Consider the following 25855-nt stretch of genomic DNA (forward strand, 5'->3'; position numbering starts at 1 on the left):
TAATGTCACATGGATTCTATTTTAAATTGAAAAAATTATTAATAATTACAAATTAAGATCAAATTTTAGCCATTAGATTAGGAGATCTAGATGTTGAAATAATGTCACATGGATTCTATTTTAAATTGAAAAAATTATTAAATAAACTTAAAGGGTATTAATGTCAATTCTCTCATCAAAATCGATCTTAAAACTTCAAATTTACGTAACTCTCTCGATTTAAATTATTTTTTCACAAAAAATATATCAAATTAAAGATAATTTTATAAGGATTCCAACAAGATATCAATTGCATATGTTCCGAAGATGTTCGGGTGATGAAATTTGATAAATTATATTTCAATTTCCGTACATGTTGATAAATTGATTTTATCAACAAATGCAAAAAATCTCAATATAGTTTATGCAAAATCTCAATATAGTTTATGCAAAATCTGTAAGATATCAATATAACTGTGTTGAATTAATACTTTTCATGGGTCCCACTGCACTTTTTACCACATCTCTTAACTAAAACACAACACTTGGACTCTTAACTATTCATTCAATTTCATTTTTTATTTTTATTTCCAACAAATTCAATTAATATTTCATTGAAATATTAAATTCATACAAATAATTTGTGGGAATGATTTGATATTTATAGAAGTGATTGGGGGCTTAAAAAATAGGAAAAAAATTAAAATATTGGAAAAAAATGGCTATAAACTGCTAGTATTTTTGGGAGAAATTTTTTATTTATTTTTATTTTTTTTCAAAAAAATTACAAAATTTTTAATTTTTTCAGAATTTTTATAAAAAAATAAAACAAAATATTTTTTCAACGGATATAAACGACGCTCACTCGCGGGCCAGCGAGTGAGCGTTACGGCCGCACGGGAGCTCGCCACGTGGCCAAAGCGCTTGGCGAGCTGGCTCGCCAGCCTCCTCTCGGCATCGGGCATCGCGACGCGACGGAGCATCCGCAGCACTGGCTCGATGCTGGCTCGTCTCAGCGAGACAATATCGAGCTGGCAACGAGCCAGCGTTACGGATGCTCTTATATGCCTATATATTTTCGTGGGTTGGTATATTTGTAATCTTTTCATTGGTCAATATATTCTTCCTAAGTTCACACCAGATTTTATCTAATGATATGGGAAGTTGGTTCTTTCCTATTTCTATGCTAGTCATAATATTTGGCTATATTATTTCATTTCCTAAATTGCGCAATATCTTTATTTACGCCAAAATATATAATTACGATTTTTTCAATATTTGTTTTCGAGTTTTAAATTTTATGTGTTTTAAATTCGTTCAGATTATACCGATTCACATCACGCAATGATACGAGCTCTCCAAGCTCAATTGGAGATACCGCCATCTGGCTAGTCTCCTTTATATTTCCACGGATGTATTTTTTAGGATTTAATTATGTAATTTTTAATTTGTAGGATTTTAATTATGTAATTTTTATTTTTTAGGATTTTAATTATGTAATTTTTAAATTTTTATTAATTTGTAATAGTATTTCGGGCATTTTTAATGCATTTTAATATTCTGGAAATGTTTTTATTCAAATTGAATAATAGAATTATGGGACCCTTGAGCATGCTCTTGCGGAAGAGCATGGATGTGGGTGTTGTGTTCTTGCCAAAGAGCATGGAGTAAAAAATGAATAAAAGTGGGTCCGGGCCCACTTCCATGCTCTTGCCTGAGAGCATGGATGTGGATGCTCTTATACTCCCTTCGTCCACAATAAGAGTCTTGTTTTGTCATTTCGGTTCGCCCCATAATAAGAGTCTTATTTCACTTTTACTATAAATGGTAAGTTGGCCTCACATTCCACCAACTTATTCCATTCACATTTTGTTATAAAACTAATACTCCCTCCATTCCATAAAAATATAGGCAATTGATATAGCACGGAAATTAAGATAAAATTGGTAAAGTAAGAGAGATGATGAGAAGGGTAGTTAAAGTAGTGTTAGTAGATAATGAGATCCTCATTTTTATTAGTGTTTAATGGTGATATAAGTTGTAAATATGTTGATGTATAAGGATAAAAATTGGGCAACTTTTCAAAAATGGAATGCAAATATTTTTGTGGGACGGACGAAAATAGAAAGTGCACATATTTTTATGGTACGGAAGGAGTATATATAAGTGAAATTCATATTCCACTAACTTATTCAACTCACTTTTCTTTACATTTCTTAAAACTCGTGCCATAACTAAATATGACTCCTATTCCGGGACGCTGGGAGTATTATTTTTTCATATTACATATGAATAACTTATTTTGAATGCGTTAATTCTCCATTGTATTGTCGTTATTAATTTTGTACATATTATAACTACCATATTATGCCTTAAGTCTTCCATTTTACTTACACTATTTTTGCAGATTATATATAAATAACTTATTTTAAATGTGTGAAATCCCCACTGTATTGTTGTTCTTAATTTCGTACAGATTATAACTCACAGATTGCATTATTATGCATTCGATATTGCATTTTACTCATACGACTTTTGCATATTACTTATGAATAACGTATTTTGAATGTGTAAATTCATCATTGTATTGTCGTTTTCAATTTCGTTCAAATTATAACACCCATACTAAATTTGTAATGCATTGAATATTGAATTATACTCATACACTATTTGCATATTGTACATGAATAACTTATTTTAAATGGGATACATGTACTGCGTAATCTTCATAATGCATATCGTGTTGCTCCTAGGGCTCATTCTTGGCCTTCCTTTTTCGCCCCGTTACAAAATGGAAAAAAATGTCGCGAGGTATTGGTTGTTCGAGTTACATTAATGTATTAGTATGCAATAATTGATTATAAGACATGCAAATATTTCAAAGCGAACATAAAAATGCACATAATCGAACATAATATGCAAAATCGAGCATTTTGTATAGAACTTCACAAGCATGCAATAGATCAATGCATTAGTATGCAATAACACATTGTAAGAAATACAAATATTCCAAAACGAAATTAAAACGCATGAGTATAGAACTTCACAAACATGCAATACAAATGCATTAGGCCATCCACAATAGGCGCCCAGCGACCGCCCAGCCGAGCGCCGGCGCTGGGCGGTTCGCTGGGCGGTCTATTGCAGTCGCCCAGCGGACGATTGGAGAGAGAAACCGCGCAGCGCTGGGCGGTTTCGTGGCGCTGGGCGGTGCGCTGGGCGATCCGCTCGGCGCTATTGCAGCGCCAGGATCGCCCAGCGCGATTTTTTTTTTTTAAATTCGAATTTTTGAAATTCGAATTTTTAAAAAAAAATCAAATATAAAAAAATATTATTTATTTATAAAAATTGTTTTCTATATATAAAAATCAATTTTTATAAATAAATTTATACTAGAAATTCGTAATAGCCCATATATATTTAATGGGCTTGCGAATTTATGAAACTCCTTCTTGGTTGTCTCTCTTTTATAAAGACATCCTTGAATGTTTTATGTTCCACTTTCGATGTGAGACAAACTCATTCTTGGTTGCCTCTATTTTATAGAGACATCTTTGAATGTTTTATGTTCCACTTTCGATGTGGGACAAACTCATTCCAAGGATGTTTCTCTTTTATAGAGAGATATCCATGAATGTTTTATGTTCCATTTTCGATGTGGGACAAACTCATTCAAGGATGTTTCTCTTTTATAGAGAGATATCCTTGAATGTTTTATGTTCCACTTTCGATGTGGGACAATCTCATTCAAGGATGTTTCTCTTTTATAGAGAGATATCCTTAAATGTTTTATGTTCCACTTTCGATGTGGGACAAACTCATTCAAGGATGTTTCTCTTTTATAGAGAGATATCCTTGAATGTTTTATGTTCCACTTTCGATGTGGGACAAACTCATTCAAGAATGTTTCTCTTTTATAAAGAGATATCCTTGAATGTTTTATGTTCCACTTTCGATGTGGGACAATCTCATTCAAGGATGTTTCTCTTTTATAGAGAGATATCCTTGAATGTTTTATGTTCCACTTTCGATGTGGGACAATCTCATTCAAGGATTTTCTATAAAATTGTATTTTAAATTATGTCATTTTTATTTTTTTAAGATTTTAATTATGTCTTTTTTTTATTTTTTAACTTTAAGTTGTAATGTTATTTTAAATTTTCATTTGTAAATTTAATTAATGTAATTTTTTTTAATTATGTAATTTTTTTTAATTATGTACTTTTTAAATTTTATTAATATTAGTGAATTTTCCCGTATATGTCTCGTAAATTAAATTTCGTATATTGCGTTATTGTTAATTATTGCATTTTGTATATATTTGTTAATAGTGATGTGGATAGTATGTGGCTAGGCTATGGCTGGGCTATTGCTGGGCTATTTGCTTGTTTTGATGATGTGGCAGGAGGATTTTTAGTGCTGATGATGTGACAGTGGCTAGGCTATGGCTGAGCTATTGCTGGGCTATTTCTATTGTGGATGACCTTATGCATTAGTATGCAATCCATTAGGCCATCCACAATAGGCGCCCAGCGACCGCCCAGCCGAGCGCCGGCGCTGGGCGGTTCGCTGGGCGATCTATTGCAGCCGCCCAGCGGGCGATTGGAGAGAGAAACCGCGCAGCGCTGGGCGGTCGCGTGGCGCTGGGCGGTCCGTTCGGCGCTATTGCAGCGCCCGGATCGCCCAGCGCACCGCCTAGCGCGAAAAAATAATTTTTTTTTCGAAACACTATATATACGCGCTTTGTTCGTCATTTTTATTCGCACCACTTGTTTTAACGAGTACTCTCTCTATCTTAATTTCTGTTCAAGATCAACAACGCAAAATGAGTAATGCTGGTGGTAGTGGTGGTGGTAGCGGAGGGGATGCTGAGGAGTACGAACGTCGAATGGCCGAGGCGTTGGACGCCTATACGACCAACGCGATAAACCAATGGATGGAAAGGGCCTTGCAGCCGGCGATACCTCGACCTCCCCCAGTGGTCCATCGCCGCAGTGTGATTGATCGGGATCACGTAGCTGCACATCAGCGCCTATACGAAGACTACTTCGCACAGGAGCCTAGGTTCAACGCCAACATTTTCAGGCGTCGTTTTAGGATGACCAGGAACCTGTTTGTGCGTATTGTCAACGCTTTGGAGTCTCGATATCTGTATTTCCGCTTCAGACACGATGCGTCTGGCAGACCCGGCAACACACCTATTCAAAAGTGCACTGCGGCAATCCGGCAGTTGGCCTACGGAGGCGCGGCAGACATGTGGGACTAGTATCTCCACATCGGTGAGACGACTGCCTTGCAATGTCTGAAGAATTTCTGTCTGGGAGTGATAGAAGTATTCGGTGATCAGTATCTGCGAAAGCCTACCACCGAAGACTGCCAAGATCTGTTGCGGATGCACGGGAGTCAGCATGGGTTCCCGGGTATGTTAGGCAGCATAGATTGTATGCATTGGGACTGGAAGAACTGTCCCGCAGCCTGGAAGGGGTTCTACACGTCCGGCTACAAGGGAAAGAATCCCACGATGATCCTGGAGGCCGTAGCTGATTACCGGCTTTGGATTTGGCACGCGTATTTTGGGATAGCTGGTTCGAACAACGACCTCAACGTCCTCAACTCGTCGCCACTTTTCAACGAGCAGTGTCAGGGCGTCGGTCCGGCCATCAGTTTTGTCGCCAACGGCAACCAACATGATATGGGCTACTACTTGGCGGATTGGATATACCCTAGGTGGCCCGTCTTTGTGAAGACGATCCGATGCCCAGGAGATGCGAAGAAGGCCTACTTTGCGGCATGGCAGGAGTCGGCGCGCAAGGACGTGGAGCGCGCATTTGGTGTGCTCCAGTCTCGATGGGCGGCAATTAAGGGTCCAACGCGTTTGTGGGATGTCCAATGCATTGCTGATATCATGTACGCATGTATTATCATGCACAACATGATTGTCGAAGATGAAGGTGTCGAACTGACCAATTGGGTCAACGACGATAATGAAGCCGGTCCAAGCCACGGCGTGGCCGCCCCCAACGTACGGAGTGGGGTACCTCACGATGAAGCCGGCCTCTTACAAGCACACGCCGACATGCGCCAAACGACGGCTCATATTCGACTCCAAAAGGATTTAATTGAAGAGTTATGGGCACGGAGGATTGACCGCCGTTAGTTTTTTTTAATTATGTAATTTTTTTAATTAATGTACTTTTTATATTTTATTAATATTAGTGAATTTTCTCGTTTTTGTGGCGTAAATTTAATTCCGTATATTGTGAGATTATTAATTATTTCATTTTGTATATATTTGTTAATAGTGATGTGGATAGTATTATTAATGTTTCCCGTATATGTCTCGTAAATTAAATTCCTTATATTGTGTGATTGTTAATTATGTCATTTTATATAATTGTTATTAGTGATGTGGCTATTGATGTGGCTGGGCTATTTATGATGTGGCTAGGCTATGGCTGGGCTATTTATGATGTGGCAGGAGGATTTTTAGTGCTGATGATGTGGCAGTGGCTAGGCTATGGCTGAGCTATTGCTGGGCTATTCCTATTGTGGATGGCCTTAAGAGATGCAAATTTTCAAAATGTAAGATAAATTGCACAAAACCAAACTAACACAAAATCGAAAGCATATTGTTTAGAACATCATACACTTGCAATAGTCAATACATTAGAATTCAATAACAGATGGCAATACATGCAAATATTACAAAACAAAAATATAGAATTCCATAAACATGCAATACACAATAACTGTTTATAAGACATGCAAAATAAACCAGAAAATCGGGACAATTGCCGCGACTGCTACAATCAACCGGAATCGCGACAGCAAAATTAAAAGGAAAAAATCAACAAATCGAGGAGAATCCCTCCCAACAGTTCCTCCAAATTACACCACCGAAAACAACCCAAAATAGACCGGAAAAATACCCGAAAACCCTCAACTCTCGTCGTCGTTAATCGAGCAAACCCACCTTCAAATCGCGTCGCCTTTACTCCTAGACACGACTACAACCGCATGAAATCGCAAAATAGAATAGAATCTACATCAAGAATTGAAGAAATTGGCGCCTAGGGTTTGTGGAATCAATCGCAACCCAAAATGATTTAGAAGGGAGAAAGAGGGTCGTTACCGTTTCTGCATCTGAATTAATGGAATTTACCAAATCTGCTTCGAATTAAATTCCTATAAAATAACATAATTAATCCCGCAAGCAAAATTTACAACATTAAAATGCAATCCATACTCTTTCTACAAATCAACTTCATGCGTCCACTATGAGATCCAATAAAACGAAATAGTATGTTAGCAATCTAAATAGGATGCGCCTAGAATATTACTCCCTCCTCCCTCCGTCCCCAAAGAATATGAACTTTGAGTTAGGCACGTGTTTTAATGTAAAATTGGTAAAGTAAGAGAAAAGTAGAGAAAAAAATAATTAAAGTATTGTTAATGGAGAATAGGTCTCACCTCATTAGAGAGAAAAAAAAATTCAAAACAAGAAAATGTATATTCTTGTGGGACGGACTAAAAAAGAAAGAATGCATATTCTTGTGTAACGGAGGAGTAATATATACTAATATCTAAGGATTGAAATTGCAATTTTCTCGTTTGTTCTTCTAGATATTTTATCCCCATCGTATCCTACCAATCAATCAAAATTTGAATATAGTGCAAGAAACAAATTCGGAACAATTAAAATGTTGCACGCAATATCTAGAAGATGGCCATACCAAGTTCTTCGTAAAATTTAAAACCATAAATTACAGATAATGTGAATTCAAATTAATTAGTTATTTAAGAGAAAAAGGTGGAATTTATGCAGTAACATAACATCCATGTACACATATAAAATGTTGTACATATACAGATAAAGTCTCATTTTATGCGAAAAATTCATCCATGTGCACATAAAATGTTGTACATATACTGATAAAGTCTCATTTTATGCCAAAAAATTCACTTCTTATTGCCGAACAGGAGAACTTTACCAAATTATGGTTTTTAGATTTAGTTTTTTTTATGCATGAGATGAGCAGATGTATAAATTATTTTCGCCTTCATCATTAGCATATTTTACTTCAGCCCAGGGCAAATAAGTCATAAAATATTAGGTGGATTTAACTTCATTTCATAATATATTACTTCATTCTTGTAGGTTTTTATTTCATCCAAATAGAATAATTACTTCATTCGAGTACATACATGTTGTTCCGCGGACAGAGACGTCAAGACCATCTCGTCGATGATAGACCCGAAATTCCAACTACTACAATAAAATGAAGTGATAGCCTAATTGAATGGGGTAATAAGCATATTGAATTACGTAATAAACTATTTGAATGAAGTATGTGTAGAAACATTTGAAGTCATATTGTAATGAAGTAAATATCTTGTCCAATTAAGTAATAACGTTTTTGAATGAAGTGATAAACCTACTGTAATGAATTGTATTTTTTGAAGAGAATAAAGTAAAAACATAGTTCAATGAATTCGAATTAAACATGTGTTGAATCATTTCAAAACCTACTGGAAGTAAATAAAAACATATTGTAGTTTCAAGATATTATGTACCAGAATGAAGTAATAAACCTGCTAGAATGAAGTAAATTGGGCTTGTAATGAAGACCGAAATAATTTACGTATTAGCGAATTTCATCAAAAAAACTAGATTTAATAGCCCTAATTTAGTCTATAGTTCGGTCTTTAAAATTAGTTTAACATTGATCACAACTCTATATTGATATAAGTACATATAGTTCAAATATAAATAAAATCTAGATTAAGAATTTCAATCATTTAAATTTAAAACCCCAATTATATGACCAACAATCAATTACGTAACACTTACATTGTGATTCATAAACAAAGGCAATAATGGATACATTCAAATGTGCACAGAAATGTACAAAATAAGGCCCATTTGTTTTTATTACAGGACACCCAATTTATTTAAGTGGCCCATTTATGATAAGTCTTGTTATTTTTAATTTTATTTTAGTTACATAATTACATGTCTGTTTGCCTGATAACAAAAGAAATTGGGACGTCTTAACTACAACAGCAGCATAAACTAAAATATAGTGCTTGCAATTGTAAAATCTAAAGCAATACTATAAACAAAATTGGCTATACTTTAGGTTGAAATCCATATCTGGAATTGTTTGAATTAATGAAACTTAACAAAATAGTTTTACATAAATTATGAATAGAAAGAGGTCACACTCTTTATGAGTATTGAGTATCAATCAATAATCAATTTTGAAAATATTGCCTAAATTGAAAACCCACTCCTTCCGAATACCAAAAACCCCACACCAATTCATTCTCAAAATCATGAATTCGATTGAATCCTTCTTCATCTCCTTAGAATCACTGCTGAATCAGGCGTCGTCCATGGCGGTGGTGCTCCTCCTTAGAGCGGCGTGGATTTCATGCACCCTGCCACTTCTCGCAGCCTTCATTCCCTCCCCCCAATTCAGCGCATTTCGCCGCTTCCTGCTTCTCCTCGCCGGCCGCGGCAAGATTATGGACTCTTCCTCAACTGTCAGTAATTTTATTTATTTTAGCTTTTCAATTCGGCAAAATTATCATTCTGCAGTTATGTTTATGTAAGTATGCAATTTCTTTCTGCTTTTTTTCTTATTTGAGATGGATTTTGTGCTCTTTTGTTAGCATATGATAATTGATTGAAAAACTCGAACAAGAAGCCTTTTTTGGTGTATTTTGTTGCTAAATCATGTACGCCCTCCGTTCCTTGTTAATTGAGACATTTCTTTTCGGTATGAAAATTAAGAATAGTGTTAAGTGGACGATGAATAAAGTAAGAGGGATGAATAGAGAATAAAGTAAGTCAGAATATTACTTTTTACCAAAATGGAAATGACTCAATTACGCTCTAACTTTTTAAAATAGAAAAATGACTTTATTAACATGGAACGGAGGGAGTAGTACTTGTATCTCTTTGAAGATGATTTGGTGGTTAATGTAGCATGATTTATGCCTTGTTGTGCTGCAGAAATTCAGTGTTCCCCAGAGATATTTTTGTCACTTTTACATTGTTGGTTTTATATGGACTACTTTTCTGCTTGTGGCCACTTGGATCTACGCATACAAAATGGCTCCAGTAGTTTCAGAGTCATCCCTGTATTCGGTTATTGCTAGCCACTTGACTGGGGTTTCGCAAGAATTTTCCTTTCGCAACTCGCATTCGTCAATGGGAGAGTACAAATATGGGATATGGAACTCTGTGTTTCTGCTTTTGTTGATGGAAGCTCAAGTCTTGCGCCGCCTTATAGAGAGTATATATGTATTCAAGTATAGTCCCTCTGCGAGGATGCATATTGCTGGCTACCTCACCGGCCTTTTGTAAGTCTTACTGCAGCTGATTGATAAAATGGTTGCTTGTGTGATATGAAGTAGAATTCTATCTTGCCTCTAGTTTTAATTAGGAAGTGAGAAAAGAATGAAAATCGCACTCTGATGAATTGTCTTTCTTGTAATAGTTTTTATACGGCAGCTCCACTATCGCTCTGCTGCACATACTCTGTGGAGGTATTCAAACTTGTGGCAAATTTGCTTGCAGAGTTTATTGTTAAAGGCAAAGATAGAATGCAAGTCACAGAACCTAGTTTCCGGGAGTATGTGTATCCTCTTTTGCAACTCAAATGGTATGCGTGGATTGGTGCTGCTTTTTTCTTCTGGGGTTGGATTCATCAGTACCGTTGCCATGCCATTCTTGTAAGTCTTTCGTGTAAATCTATTTCATGGTGTTCTATGTATTGTTTGGAGAACATATGAATCCCTAAGAATATACGTCATTTGCATTCGGCTACTACATTGGTAACACTTCACATGTTGTTTCTGATTAACTCAGGGCTCGATAAGGGAAAATGGTAATAAGGTTAATGAGTATGCAATTCCTGAGTGTGATTGGTTTGAATACGTTTCGTCTCCACATTATCTTGCAGAATCTGTGAGTATATTTTTTTCTGTGCATAAAAACGAAAAGAGGCAAATTTATTGCATAGCAAGTTCATTTGAAAGTTACATTTCCCCCTTTCTCTCATGGAGGTTATATATGGCGGGCTGGTGATTGCAAGCCGCTTTTCTGATATTACAACCTGGTTGGTCTTTGTTTTTACGGTGAGTCTTAAATTTTGTGACATTGCTCAAAGAATTACCATCCCCTTCATCTACACATACATAAAAATGGCTGATGCTTTCCTTTGGTGATAATTGTACCGTTGTTAGGTGGCAAATCTCTCCCTTGCTGCTGGCGAAACTCATAGATGGTATGTCCGTAAATTTGACAAATATCCTAGAAACCGTTGTGCTATCATCCCTTTCATTTACTAATACTGATTTAATTATATATCCTACCTGTATACATGATACCCTCGAATCTGTTGTTCGTCGAAATATATGGAAATGCATACGATTGAGGCCAACACATCAGTGTAGCTTGTGGTTATTTTGTTTCTTCTTGTTCTTCTCCTATGCTATAGGTAAAATATATAAGCATACTTATTTCGTAGGATTTTTTAAATTAGAATAGAGATCACTCTCTTGACCTTTCAAAGCTTCTAGTTTGGGTATATATATAAGGACAGATGCATGTTGTGTAGGAAAATATCACTATGAAATCCGATGTGATGCTTTTATGGCTAATTCATTGTCTCCGTTGAAATGTAAACTGGTTGAATCCGAAATTTACAAGAAATTGTTTAGGATAATTAGTTTAGAATATGGATTAAAAGACATTTTATCTTTCACTATTTTTAATCTTTTGTGGAAAAAAACTGACTTATAGTTGCCCACTTTGAAAACCACACTCGTGTGCTATTTAGTATGCAAAATAGATTACAAAAATATGCGGAACAAGATTTAAAACCTATTTGGAAAATACTACATGAATTTGTAAGGTTTCATAATGTTCGGATGAATGAACTATATTACCACATGAATATATGAATCCATCTTTAAATTTTATCGACCACTATATTTTACTTACAGTATCTGCAACGGTGCTCGGTTTTCCCTTCCTGGTGGCTCAAGACAGCGGCAATAACCACACGTGAGGTGCTCCATTTGGGCACATGATTTTTTTAAAAAAATTACTCTGTAGAGTTTAGTGGATTAACTGGAAATAATAAATTAAAAGGGAGAATAATATAGAAAGATGATGAGATAAAAAAGTAAAAAAGTAAAATTTTTGTTTTTGCTAAAAATTGAAATGACTCATCTGTAGTGGGATGGAGTGGGTATAAAACAATGTTTTACAAAATTAAATAAAATATATTCTAGCATAGTGGAAGAACATGTGCTGTTTGCCCTTTAACCAGAGTTCCAAACACAATTGCTCTAAATTGATTTTCTGCCTTTTTCGTTTTCTTTTTGTTCTTTTTGTCTTTTTAAGTTTTTTTTTTTTGGTTCTTTTTCTTTTTACCTCAAAGTTGAAAACATTTTAAAAGAAAACCCTAAAATATATACTCGTACCATACAATTAATGATAAATTATTTAACAATAGTTTGGTCTTGTAGAATCAAATTGTCTCAAATGAATACAAAATCTAAGCACTTTCTACCTTTCATCTACGACTATTTTTAGTGAAAGGAATAAGTAATACAGTTTAATAAATTTATAAAGTATATTACAAAAACAAACTTTTGCTCATCGTCATGCAACCAATTATGTGCACTTTTTTGGGATATGTCTATTTTTGTATTTTGTTCAGAAATATTCGTGTTTCAATACTAAATACGATAATATTATGGTTTAATCATAGTTTTAACAATGTTAAGCACATACCATATCATCCTGCCAAGTTCTTAAAAGTGGGATGTAGGATTTGTCAAATGATAATGAAGGAAAATACTTGTATTTATAGAATATATACTACTCTCTCGTCTCATTCAAGAGGACTATCTTTCCGTTTTTGTTTGTCCCAATCAAGATGACCACTTTTCAATTTTGGAAATAACCTCCTCTCTCCTTATTAAAATATTCAACTACATTTTCCTCTCTACTTTAATCTACATAACAACATTTCCTAAAATTCCGTGTCACTCAAGAATGTGGTCATCTTGAGTGGAACGGAGGGAGTAATATTTAAGTACCGGAAGAATTTTAAAAATTATTAAACATATCTTTGAATTGAAAATATTTTTGAACTTGAATTTTGTACTTCATTTCTCTATAATTATATTATATTAATAAAAATATGACATATATATAATATAGCGAGAGATAACTATTATGCAATACACTTTATGTGAGTATCATCCGTAAACAACGATATGGCGATCTCGTTTAGTCCTAGTTACCGTTATTTATTTTGTTTTATACATTTATTTTGATACCAACACTTAAATCATTATTATTGACATCATTAATTCTATAAACTAATTGAGAAAAGTTTAATTTGTTCATTTTCTATGTAACTTCAAATAAATGAATAAAATAAGAAATTTATTTTAAAAAATGCTAATTTGAGACTAAATTGATATCCTTAGTAATGAGTGTTGGAAAATTAGCTCCGAGGTCCATGAAATTTTTTACCGAAATCACAAGATAATGGTGTTGTGTTATGTTGTGGATGCACTTACTTAAGTCTAATCCATTACCTGCAAATGATATAATTGAGTAAGAGAAAATTACACTTCTAAGTTCAAACCCGAATTATAGTTCTCAAAATCACTATCCACCTATTTCAATGACATCTTTGTTTTCATTTTCATTCCTTCTTTTCCATTTCCCCACTATGCAAAACTATATTTCAATTTCTAGCTACATCTTTTTCAATCCCACATCATAATCACTACAGTCTATATAGTGCCTGCTATTAATAGTAGCCACAAGTGTACATTCATATACTATAGTAGCCACAATATTTTTTAATGTTCATACTAAGCACAATTTCAAGATAAAGAGTGATAAACCTAAAACTCTAAATGCCAAATAACGAGTCAAAGTCCTTTATCATAATCTCATATTTTAACACCTATATTCAATACAACATTTAGTGACCCTCCATCAATATACAAGCAATGGTTAATATTACTCTTACCAATTCTCAAGAGCAACTAAATATGTGGGGGCACAACGAAGAAAAATGGTTAATATTCCTCTATTAGTTACCTCAAATTTCAGAGCAACTAAAAATGTGGGCCACAATGAAGAAAAATATTCTCAACTCTCACTCTCCATAACCATTATTCACTAAAAGAAAAATAAAAACTAAACATTTCACATGACATTAAATTTGATCATCTCCAATCACCATCTCCCATGAAGAAGAATCAAGATTCATGGCATCTTCCCCCTTCAAATCACTCTCAAAATCTCCCAACAAATCAAACACATCCTTAAAATCTTGCTCCCATATATCACTATTCACTATCTCACTGCAGTAATCCTCGAAGCTCAGCGCTGCCAACTCCGCTGCGTTTAGCCACGACGCGCCATTGCTGGAGCAAGACGACGAGCACGAAGGGGTCGGGGAGCTCTGATCGGGCGGCAGCATGATCTCGTGGGGCCCGATCACCGGAATCTCGTCAATGCAGAAATCGGAGCTGTTGACTAACTGCACATCGTTGTTTGACTCAATGATTTTCTCATCATTATTGCTATCATCAGTTGAAATGGTTGACTGCTCAAATGTGGTTGACTTGGACTCCGGCGGCGGCTGATCGACTGCGGGGCTTGGCAGAGGTTGGTGGGTGGTGGGGTCGATTCCCATTTTTTTCAACTTCTTTTTAATGTGTGTGTTCCAGTGATTTTTGATTTCGTTGTCTGTTCTCCCGGCCATGTGAGAGGCAATCTTGGACCATCTGCACATATTTTAATTTGGAAATTTTAATAAATTGGATTTGTCTCAAAATTTGGTATTGGTAACAAAAGTAAATGTGTAAAAGTGAGGGGAATAATGATGAATAAAGAGCATGCCAATAAAAATTAAGTAGTTTGAATATATTATCACGTGGTGTGTTCATCTAATCATAATTACTATTTCTCTCTTATCATTTTATCTCTTTATTTATGCAATTATAACTAACTGAAACGTTATATAACTATATGTCAAGACCAATGAATTTTTACTTGTCTACCACGCTCTATAACTGGAATGAATTAGTCGCTCTAATCCTTTTCTCTCTTTATTTCTGCAATTATAACTGATTGAACCCAGACCACTGAATTTTTAATTAAATTAAATTAGTATTATTTGATTGGATGAAGAACCTGTTGCCAAGCTGGGCATGAAGATGAATGACCAAGTTCTCTTCTTCATCAGAGAGAAGTCCTCTCTTCAAATCTGGCCTCAGATAGTTAATCCATCTCAATCTGCAGCTCTTCCCACACCTCAGCAGCCCTGCACCAGATGTTATGTTTTAATTAAACAACTAATTATAAATATAAATCTATACAAAAAAAAAGGAATATAGATTAGGACAGTCACCTGCAAGTTTAGGGACAGATCTCCAGCAGCATTGGCCATTGGTGAGAATGAAATTGATGAGTTTCTTGTCTTCATCAGCAGTCCATGGGCCTTTCTTCAATCCAACTTTGTCACAGCAAGGTTGTCTCCCCATCTTCAATTTATCATTAACTTTCACAAAGAGTGATGGAAATTAAGAGAGAGAGAGAGAGGGGGGATATGAAATTATAAATATTGCAACTAGAATAAAATGGTAAGCACCACCACATTCCCTTCCCTGCTTATATATACATGTGTGTGTCCACGCTGGTATCCCACTGTAGCATTTTAAAATTAAAACAAATACAAAATACGTACTAGTTTGTTATTCAAAAAATGAAAAAGACAAGGATTAATATATACATGTGGCAATACTAATGATGAAAGAAATGAGCGAGTGGAGTGACACACGTTAGTTAGGGAGGGATGCTTGCACTCGCGCGTGTTTACGTCAACCTCTCAAAGCGACACACCCCAACATTATCTTCTTTTTTTAAAAAAAATCGGAGTTAAAAAAAAACTATTTCTTTCAAAGTAATTTAATTTAATTTAGAGTGCTGAGTTTGCCCAATGTGTGGTTATAGACTTATAGTGTGGTGAAAATTGATGTTTATTCAGAAAAAATAATATTTTCTGTAGTACTAATATTAATAATAATAATAATAATAATAATAATATCCTCATTTTTATTGCAACATTACGTAATTTTAGGTCCTTTTCAAAAGTGAATAAATATTAAAAGTTATTTTATGAAAACAACATAATCTAGGTATATCATCAAAATAAATTAAAATTAGGTTTTATATTTAATCAAGCCGGATAAATGTGGACGGTGAATGTTACTACTCATTATTGAGGCTTATCAAAGATATTATATATTTACATGTAATAACCAATAGTAAATCATTATCGCCCTTTAACAGAACTTTAAATTAATTGCACATGACGCTCGTGATTGCAGATAAGGAGATTACAGTTTTAGAATTTAGAGTTTACATTGACCTAATATTATAAATGTGTACACATAATTTAATTTAATTTTATTAGTTGATGTAATACTGTATAAATTATAAAATTAACGCCTTGCGCTATATCTATATGGAGTGAAAGTTGTGATGCATTCTGGTTGTATCTCATTTTCTTAATCAAATAATAATACCATCAACACAAAATTATACTCTTTCGTATTTCACATTACTTAATTTGTATATTATTTTAGGTCATTCCATATTACTTGAGTAAAATTATACTCTTTCGTATTTCACATTACTTAATTCGTATATTATTTTAGGTCATTCCATATTACTTGAGTTATTTTATTTTAAGGAAAAAAATTAACTACTAAATTCTTGAACTCTATTTTCTCCAACTTTATGTTTACTATACTTGTCTCATTAAAGACAACTTTCTTAGGTCCCGCGCCTAAAAAAACTTCAGTATCAAAAAGCAGAGCAAGTGTAATTAAATAATTAAGTAATAATTTATGTAAATATATCATTTGTGAAATGAATATCATATTATCGTTTCAATTATGCTTTTATGTATTACTTTAAGAAATTTTATTTGTTCGATTGTTCATTAGTTCAAATAAAATTTAGATATTTTAAAGATAAAACAAATAAAATAATATTTCCTCCGTCCTAAGATAGATGCTGCATTTTCTCTTTTAATTTGTCTCATAAAAGATCACATTTCATTTTTGTAAAAATAAAAACTTACATTAGTACTATATAAAAATATATTTTCTCTCTTCACTCAACATACAGATTAACATCTCTAATAATCTCGTGATATCCCAAGTGTGACATCTACTTTGCGATGACGGTAGTATTATGCAAATTTCATTTCCTCTACACTACTCTGCATGGAGACAACTCAGACGAGAGGGTAAAGGGTTTAGGGTTTAGAATAAACGAATCCCTAAAGGGGAAAAACGATTCTAGGCGCAAAGTTACAGCAATGCATTGCTTTGATAACTGATGAGAATATACTTAATTGAGGATTTTAATTTTTATAGTATTTGAATTCGACAGTTATAGACACTCAATAAATTATTGTTAATTATTCTTGTGTTATTATTTGAAGCCATAACCAAACAAATAGTAAGCTCTCGGCGAAAAATATGGAAGCCGTGATGTTACTTGATGATTGGGCCAAAGCTGACGTCCGAGAACAAGAAAATGATTGGAATGATCGTCAAGAGGGATCACAAGATGAATTCACCGGGGATGAAGATTAGGCCAACCGTCAACCGCCGCCGGCCAAGCCAAATAGGTAAGTAAGGTAAGAGAACTACGTGGACTTTGATTCCCTAATGCAAATGAGCAATTGGGATACGTAGGCACCTCAACTTAAATTTTTTAATTTAAGTTGAGCTCAAGTCCTTTTTCTTTTATTTCTTTTTTTTCCCATTAATTCCTACTTTAAAAATATGCAAATACAATTACATAATTGTATTTGTATATACTCTAGTCGATGAAGTATATTTCTCTATACGGCTAAATGAGGGAAACTTTTGACAATTCTACTATAATTGTTGATTGTTAGACGAAACTCAACATTTAAAGTTGAATTGCTAAAGGTGTCCTTAATTTAGTTATGTAGAAAGATCTTCTTCGCCGGTTAAGAGTATATATATAATACACTTATACGTTTAAGAACTTCAACGTCATTTCTTGTCATTTGTAATTAGTTCTTCACTAGTAGTCTCATTTGTATTTAAATTTTGTTTAAGACTTCAAGACCGCCATATGTTTTCAATTTGTAATTGTTGTAACTTGTCACGTGTAATTTGTAAACATGCAATTTCAATAAAATTGCAACTTTAGCCGTATTTTTTTCAATTTTATTTACTCACATTGCATACAAAAACAAACTTGAAAAGTGTAAATTAATTTGATTAAAATTGAAAAGTTGAAAAATGCAAAAAAAAAATAAAAATAAAAATAAAAATTCGTCGAACCGCCGAACCGGCCCGGAACCGGCGGTTTTGAACCGCCGCGTAACCCGCCGGTTTTTTGAACCTGAACCGGAACCGCCGGGAGCTAGGCGGGCCGGTTCAGGTTCGGCATTTTCTCGACCCTTGAACCGCCGGTTCGGGCCCGGAACCGGCGGTTTACGACCCTTGTGCATGCCTTATATGATTCAAATCATGCCTCCAAATTTCTCAACCACGAAAAAAGATTAGAAATTCATAAATATTGTCCAAACTTTAATAGAATTATTTATGGATCTCGTATTAACTAAATATTACTATGCACTTTAAATTGGGTAGTAGAAACATTTTTTTAATCGAATCTTATATGGTATGTCGGAATATCTGTGTGGCTCACAGCCAATGTTTTAAAAATCGGACCGGTAAGTGAATCGGTGAAGCTGCTGGTTCATGGTTCAACCGGTCGGACCGGTTTAATCACTGGTCGAACCGTTTTACTGTTACAAATATGTATAATTCAATTTATAATGTAAAATATAGTGTCCAATATAATAAATAATAAAATATGATCAATGTATCAAAAAAACATTCAATCTTACAAATAATTAGTATATATACAAATATAAAACATTAAAATTTAGTGAATATAATAAAATATACAAATTGTTAGTTAGTGTGAATAAAAAATAAATATTTTACATATAAAAATAAATTAAATTTATATTAATTCAAAAAAAATGTATGTGGTGGAATAATCGAATACAAATTATTAGTTAGTTTAAACAAAAGTATACTTTAATATCAATAGTTAGGCTACATAGATTAAATATATGCTATAAAAATATATATTTAGTAAATAATAAACTATAATAAATAAATATATTGAAAAAATCGAATCTTACTCCCTCCGTCCCATGCTGTTCGCACTTTTCATTTTAGGCCATAAATTTGGGATTGATTTTTTACTGTAATTAAATTAGAATTTTAAGTGTACTGAGACATCACTTAGTAAATGAGCTCTTAACTTAAACTAACATATTAAGTGAATGCATTAATTCTAACTTAAACTATAAATAGTGTAAGGAGTTTGTTACGAGCCGAAAAGCAACAGTGCAAGTAACATGGGACCGAGGGAGTATAATATAACGATAGTACTAAGCGTTATAGTAATAATATAGTAACTAGGAAAGTATAGATAAAATTTAGAGGATGATAATTATATGTATCATAATAAATAATTACATAAAATATATAAAATAAATGAATTATTAGTTGGTTTAAATAAAAATATTAATATTCTAAGTATAACATTGTTTAATGTTCTTATTTTTGCATGTGGGGCTTGTGGTGGAGTGGTTAAGCTCTTGTTAATTGGAGTGGAGATCATGAGTTCAAGCTCTTCCAAGAACAAGTTTTTAAAATTTTGAACACAAAAAACAAAAACCGATTTCCGGCCAGACCGGTCCAACCGGCCGGTTCAAACGGTTCTCATTAGCCCAACCTCACACTGGTCTAAATAGGTAAATCGGATCGGACAACCTGTCGGTTCGCGGTCGGACCGGTCGATCCGGCCGGTCCGGTCCGGGTTTTAAAACATTGCACAGCAGCGTCGTATTGCCACATCAGTCCTGATTTGGCCAAAATTCTAAAATGCGAAAATTAACTAGTACTACAACATTAAAATTTATGACTTTTATGTCTAACTTTTTAAGTTCATAGAATATACATAAACATTATCACGGTTCGTGATTTTACTAAGTACTCATACTATATAGCTAATAATAGTCAAATTTATAATAATAAGTGACAATTCAAATTTACTCGCACTTTTATATACTTTCCTCCACTGGTTTACAATGGATTTTTCGTCTATCCTTTAGTAAAAATGTGATAGGTTGTCTTTATTTTCCGTATAAAATATGCACCACTAATCTGTCGCTAATTAGGTAAGTAAAGACTATCTTTAAATTCAAACATAATACGTTAAAAAGTCAACGTAAACTCTTGTAAAATCGTAGACCAACTTGTTTCAGTCGTCGAACTAATTCTAATATTACATACTAGTAGTATAATATTATTATACAGCTACAATTTTTCAGCTCGAATACGTGTTTAAAGTTCAATATATTCAGCTGAGTAGATAAAAATTAGAATGAAATGTTTACTTACCCTTAAAAGTCTATGTGCACGGTTCACTCTTCAACGATGTAGACATGTTCATCGATTTTGTATTTACCAAAAAGCTAACTTATCCCTAAAAAATATCTTATACTAGTACTACTTAGTACTAGCTATTAAAATTAATACTTGAATTTCAAATTTTCGTCCTACTAAGTAATTATTGCAAAAAAAATTCATGTTGGTTGTTCGACATTTTTTTTCAATGCACATAGATGTCATATCATGGTCTTTGCACGGGCAACAACACTAACTATTTCGTTACTAAAAATATATGAGGATGTAAGATTAGGGGAATAAGTTTAATGTATGATACATCTGAATTTTGAGTTGTTTGAAAAAATTGAATAATAATTAACATTGACATGCTAAACTAAGATGAACACGGATCATTGCCTAGCATATATAAATAAACTTTGACTATGGGAACATCCATCACTTAAAGAAACAACATCTTTCATTTTATCCATTCCATTTTTTGTACATTTTTATATATTTTAAATGAATTTAAATATGCAAAAAATATCTATATACTACTCCTAATGCTAATTATATTAATATTCTAATAAAAACGTGAAAATCAAAAAACAAAATTAATTAAACAAAAAAAGAGTGAAAAAAATGAAAAATAAACCAAAATAGAGAGTTGAATTGTAAACCCATAACCTTTAGACTTGACCAAAACACATCTTCCATTAAACTAAGCTTTGATTTTGTATTTAGATTTCCCTAGTCTGTAAAACTAATAACCCACATCAAAGTAACAAGCGAAAACACTAAGGAAAACTAGCTTATTAAACTTACCAAAAATGCACTACAATATTTACTAAAATTTTGTCCCACATCAAATACGTACAAAAGTAAACGAGGTGGGCGTTACGTATAATCATTTATACAAGTGATATTTTAGTCAAATAAACTTTTTGAATAACATTTGATTTTAATTATAATTATAATGATTGATGCTCACTTGCACCCAAATAAACTTAATTAAGAAATATAATTTCCAAATAAAATTTTGAATCCGGGATATTGATGCTCACTTGCACCCAACAAGTAAAGGCATCGAGTAAGTTACACCCCCTCCCCTCGCCGATGCTCTTAATAGAATTAAGTAATTTGATAATACAATTAATTTATCATTTGAATATTATTTGTAATACTTTTGGCTATGTAAAACTATATTAACACATGTTAAATTCACCACTATGAAATTGATAAGTAACACGGTTCAATTCCCTTTTTTTTTTGATCCGTTTCGGATATTGTTTGAGGAAAGTTCTATTGTAAAAGCGCGTTTCTAGAAGTCGTATTAATATCTGTATGATGTAATGGTGGGTAGTGAAGTCGTGGGAGTTGAACTGATTTTTTTTGAATTAACTAAAAAGCGCGTTACATTTGCAGTGTGAATACCGGAAGTTATGACGTTTTTGTTGAACTAATGCTTTTATAATATACGATTCCTTTCACATTCTTTGTTACTGATGAATCGGCGAATTTTTGGTGGTGAAGAATGCTGGAAAACACAGATCACGACACGGTGAATTTACGTGGTTCGATTTACTGAGGTAAATCTACGTCCACGGGAAGAAAAGAGAGCAGAGTTGTATTGCTTGATCTGTTTTCTACAGCTTACAATACAGACTTGCTATTTTGTATTTTATCTCTAGAGATCGAGAGAATGTTAGAACGTCCCCCTATCTATCTGATCTAGGTTCTATTTATACATTGACCTAGATCGTGGCATGCAGCTATTTACTAGGTAGTGGATGTCGTGGAGATCGTGGCGATCTTGCATGGGTCCACTATCCTGCATGAGTTAATGACTGCTTGACACCACTAAATAGATCGTGGGTGTAGTGGAGGTGGAAATCCTGCATGAGTCCACTATCTCCTAGTTCGGTCGATTTATCACTGAGACCGAACTGCTGAATGATTGCCGAGCAGCTTTTGCCGATCTGAGAGTAGAGCTTGATGCCGACCTGAGAGCAGAGTTTGATTGGTTGGCTTTTACCGAGCTGTAGGCTGGGGCCGAACTCTTTGGTCGTGCCGAACTGAACTCTGATACTCTTTAGTCATGCCGAACTGATACTCTTTCTTGGGCTTTACTGCTGTTGGGCTTGCTTAGTACGTACTCCATCACTACCCCCCCCGGAAAGCGAAGTGAACTACTTCGGCATTCTGGATAAAGGTACGGGGTAAGTTGATGTTTGTCCTCGGTCTGATGAAGTGAACTCTTCTTTGACCGGACTTGGCTTTGGTCTGATGAAATAAACATCTTTGACCGGACTCGTCTTTGGGCTGATGAAATAAACATCTTTGACCGGACTCGTCTTTGGTCCTAATTTGGCGAGTTTTATCGCTCGGATCGGACTTTCCGTTGTCCTAATTTGGGGATCGGACTTTCCCTTGTCCTAATTCGGCGAGTTTTATCGCGTGGATCGGACTTTCCCTTGTCCTAATTCAGGCAAGTTTTATCGCGAGAATCGGACTTTTGTTGCAGTTCGTTTCAGACGAAGTGCTTGATTTTTAAGCCGAATTGTGGTCTTGTATCCTCTTTAGAAGCTTGGACTTCACAATCGTTGGCTTATTGCAGCTCGTTTCAGACGAACTGCTTGTTTAAGCTGAATTGTGGTCTTGTATCTTCTGTAGAAGCTTTGACTCACAATCGTTGGCTTGTTGCAGCTCGTTTCAGACGAACTGCTTGTTTAAGCTGAATTGTGGTCTTGTATCTTCTGTAGAAGCTTTGACTCACAATCGTTAGCTTATATATGTTCTAAGAAGGGGATCAGCCTTCGAAGAACAAGATACCTCAGTAACATTTGTAAGAGACGACACGCACAGAGACAGACAAAACACACAGACAAAACGCACAGAGACAAATAAAGACCAAGTAAACCAAATAAAGCACATTGACTGAACAGGACTCAAGACTGACTGACCGGACTGTCTCTTACAAATGGAACTTTTTGAGGTTGGAAATGTGCCATGTTCGGGGTACCTGTTCTCCTGACATGTGAGCCAATTTGTAAGACCCTTTGCCGAGGACTTCTGACACCCGATACGGACCTTCCCATGTGGGTTCGAGCTTGCCCAGCTTTTCTACTCGGCTTACTTCGTTGTTTCTCAAGACGAGATCTCCCACTTGAAATTGCAGCTTCTTCACCCTTTGGTTGTAATACCGGGCTACTTGCTCCTTGTACTTGGCTGCTTTTATGCATGCCAATTCTCTTCTTTCTTCGGCAAGATCTAGCTCGGCTCTCAGTCCGTCGTCATTCATTTCTGCTGAGAAGTTTAGAGTTCGGGGACTGGGTATGCCGATCTCCACCGGAATTACAGCTTCAGTGCCGTACACCAGACTGTACGGAGTTTCACCGTTGGAGGTTGTGGGTGTAGTTCGGTAGGACCATAGGACTTGAGGGAGATTTTCTACCCATTGTCCTTTGGCTTGTTCTAACCGAGCTTTTAACCCTTTCACCAGGATACGATTTGTTACCTCCGTTTGTCCGTTTGCTTGTGGATGAGAGACCGAAGTGAACCGCTGTTGAATATTCAGCTCTTGGCACCAATTTTTGAACGTCTTGTCGGTGAACTGAGTCCCGTTATCCGAGATGAGGATGTGGGGTATGCCAAATCGGCACACTATGTTCTTCCAGACGAAATCCAATGCCTTCGAGCTTGTTATCGTAGCTAATGGTTCAGCTTCCACCTACTTCGTAAAGTAGTCCACGGCAACGATTAGGAATTTCATTTGCCGAGGAGCTTGAGGAAGTGGTCCCACTATGTCTATGCCCCATTGCATGAAAGGCCAAGGGTTTTGCATAGTGGATAGTTCGGTCTGCGGCATCCTTGGGATATTTGCATGGATTTGGCACTTCGGGCAGGTCTTGACGAGCTGCACTGCTTCTTGTACCAAGGTTGGCCAATAATATCCCCATCTTAGAACTTTTTTAGCTAAAGCTCTAGCTCCGATGTGGCTGCCGCACGATCCTTCATGAACTTCTCTGAGGATGTAGTCCGTCTCTTCTGGTCCTACGCACCGCAATAACGGCTGGAGGTAAGACTTTCTAAAGAGGACTCCTTCATGAAGTTCGTACCGAAGTGCTCGGCACGTGATCTTCCGAGCTTCTCTCTTATCCTCGGGCAATTGTCCTTGATCCAGATACTGCAAGATCGGCGTCATCCAGTTCGGCGAGCTGGATATTGAATGTACCTCGGCTTCATCAATGCTTCGATGCATTAATTCTTCCGCCTTTGAGCTTGGATCTGAGGCCAACTTACTTAAGGTATCTGCTCGGCTATTTTCCGCTCTGGGAACGCGGATTATCCGAAAATAGGAGAAACTTCGGCTGATGCTTTGCGCTTTGTCCAAATACTTCTTCATTCTCTCGTCACGAGCTTCACTTATACCCAACATGTGATTCACTATGACTTGTGAATCACAATGGATTTTGAGAGATTTGACGAGCAGACTTTGCGCTAACTGGAGTCCGGCCAGGAGGGCTTCGTACTCGGCTTCATTATTAGTAGTGGGGAATAGGAACCGAAGTGAGTAGGTTACCTCGTGTCCGTCGGGAGCGACGAGTAAAATACCAGCTCCACTTCCTATCTTGTTTGAAGCTCCATCTACGAATCCGCTCCAGCAGTCTGGCGGCTCTACTTCGGATTCCAAGGGCTGTGCTAGTTCGGCATTGGTAGAATTTTTCTGTTCGGCAATGACAGGGATTGCTTGATCGAACTTGGCCTCTGCAAGAAAATCTGCCAAGGCTTGTCCCTTGATGGCTTTCCGAGGTAGGTACTCGATTGAGTGTTCTCCCAGCTCTATGGCCCATTTGGCGATTCTGCCTGATGCTTCTGGCTTGGTCAAAACTTGCCGAAGAGGCAGATCGGTTAAGACGCATACCTTGTGAGCATAGAAGTATGGCCGCAGTCTCCTTGCTGCATTTACTAACGCCAGAGCAATTTTTTCCAGAGGTTGATACCTTGTTTCTGGACCTCTTAATGCTCGGCTTGTAAAGTAGATGGGAAACTGCTTTAGGCCTTCTTCTCGTACAAGCACCGCGCTGATGGTTTGATCTGATGCCGCTAAGTATAAGAATATTACTTCGGCTTCGGTTGGAGCAGAGAGAATAGGAAGCTCGGCTAGATAACTTTTGAGCTCGTCAAAGGCCTTTTTCTGCTCGGCTCCCCACTCGAACTTTGGTGCCTTTTTCAACACCTTGAAGAACGGCAGTTGCTTTTCGGCTGCTTGGGAAAGGAATCGATTCAGTGCGGCTAGACATCCGGT

The 25855-nt window shown here is 35.5% G+C and overlaps 2 protein-coding genes across 2 annotated transcripts; one reads left to right on the top strand and one right to left on the bottom strand.

Annotated features, from left to right (window-relative positions):
• Nucleotides 1–9210: 9210 nt before the first annotated feature.
• On the top strand, nucleotides 9211–11429 carry LOC121775542 (polyprenol reductase 2-like). Its single transcript, XM_042172631.1, has 6 exons — nucleotides 9211–9525; nucleotides 9998–10347; nucleotides 10485–10719; nucleotides 10856–10954; nucleotides 11053–11124; nucleotides 11233–11429. The coding sequence occupies exons 1-6, from the start codon at nucleotides 9316–9318 to the stop codon at nucleotides 11335–11337; spliced, it is 1071 nt and encodes a 356-aa protein (XP_042028565.1). The 5' UTR covers nucleotides 9211–9315; the 3' UTR covers nucleotides 11338–11429.
• Nucleotides 11430–13945: 2516 nt separating this feature from the next.
• LOC121773336 (transcription factor MYB20-like) lies at nucleotides 13946–15668 on the bottom strand. The gene is made up of 3 exons (XM_042170163.1): nucleotides 15438–15668; nucleotides 15221–15350; nucleotides 13946–14811 (listed from the first exon to the last, which is right to left on the bottom strand). Exons 1-3 carry the CDS (start codon nucleotides 15568–15570, stop codon nucleotides 14238–14240), a joined length of 837 nt encoding a protein of 278 aa, XP_042026097.1. The 5' UTR covers nucleotides 15571–15668; the 3' UTR covers nucleotides 13946–14237.
• Between the last annotated feature and the right edge of the window lie 10187 nt (nucleotides 15669–25855).

The sequence above is a fragment of the Salvia splendens genome, chromosome 17 (genome assembly GCF_004379255.2).
Source record: "Salvia splendens isolate huo1 chromosome 17, SspV2, whole genome shotgun sequence".
NCBI lineage: Eukaryota > Viridiplantae > Streptophyta > Magnoliopsida > Lamiales > Lamiaceae > Salvia > Salvia splendens.

Coding starts and splice junctions, on each gene's coding strand:
- LOC121773336 (XM_042170163.1), bottom strand. CDS start 15,570: ATGGGGAGACAACCTTGCTGTGACAAAGTTGGATTGAAGAAAGGCCCA. Junction 15,351..15,437: donor ATCTGTCCCTAAACTTGCAG/GTGACTGTCCTA, acceptor CATCTGGTGCAG/GGCTGCTGAGGTGTGGGAAG. Junction 14,812..15,220: donor CATGCCCAGCTTGGCAACAG/GTTCTTCATCCA, acceptor AAATATGTGCAG/ATGGTCCAAGATTGCCTCTC.
- LOC121775542 (XM_042172631.1), top strand. CDS start 9,316: ATGAATTCGATTGAATCCTTCTTCATCTCCTTAGAATCACTGCTGAAT. Junction 10,720..10,855: donor ACCGTTGCCATGCCATTCTT/GTAAGTCTTTCG, acceptor TGATTAACTCAG/GGCTCGATAAGGGAAAATGG. Junction 10,955..11,052: donor CACATTATCTTGCAGAATCT/GTGAGTATATTT, acceptor TCTCTCATGGAG/GTTATATATGGCGGGCTGGT.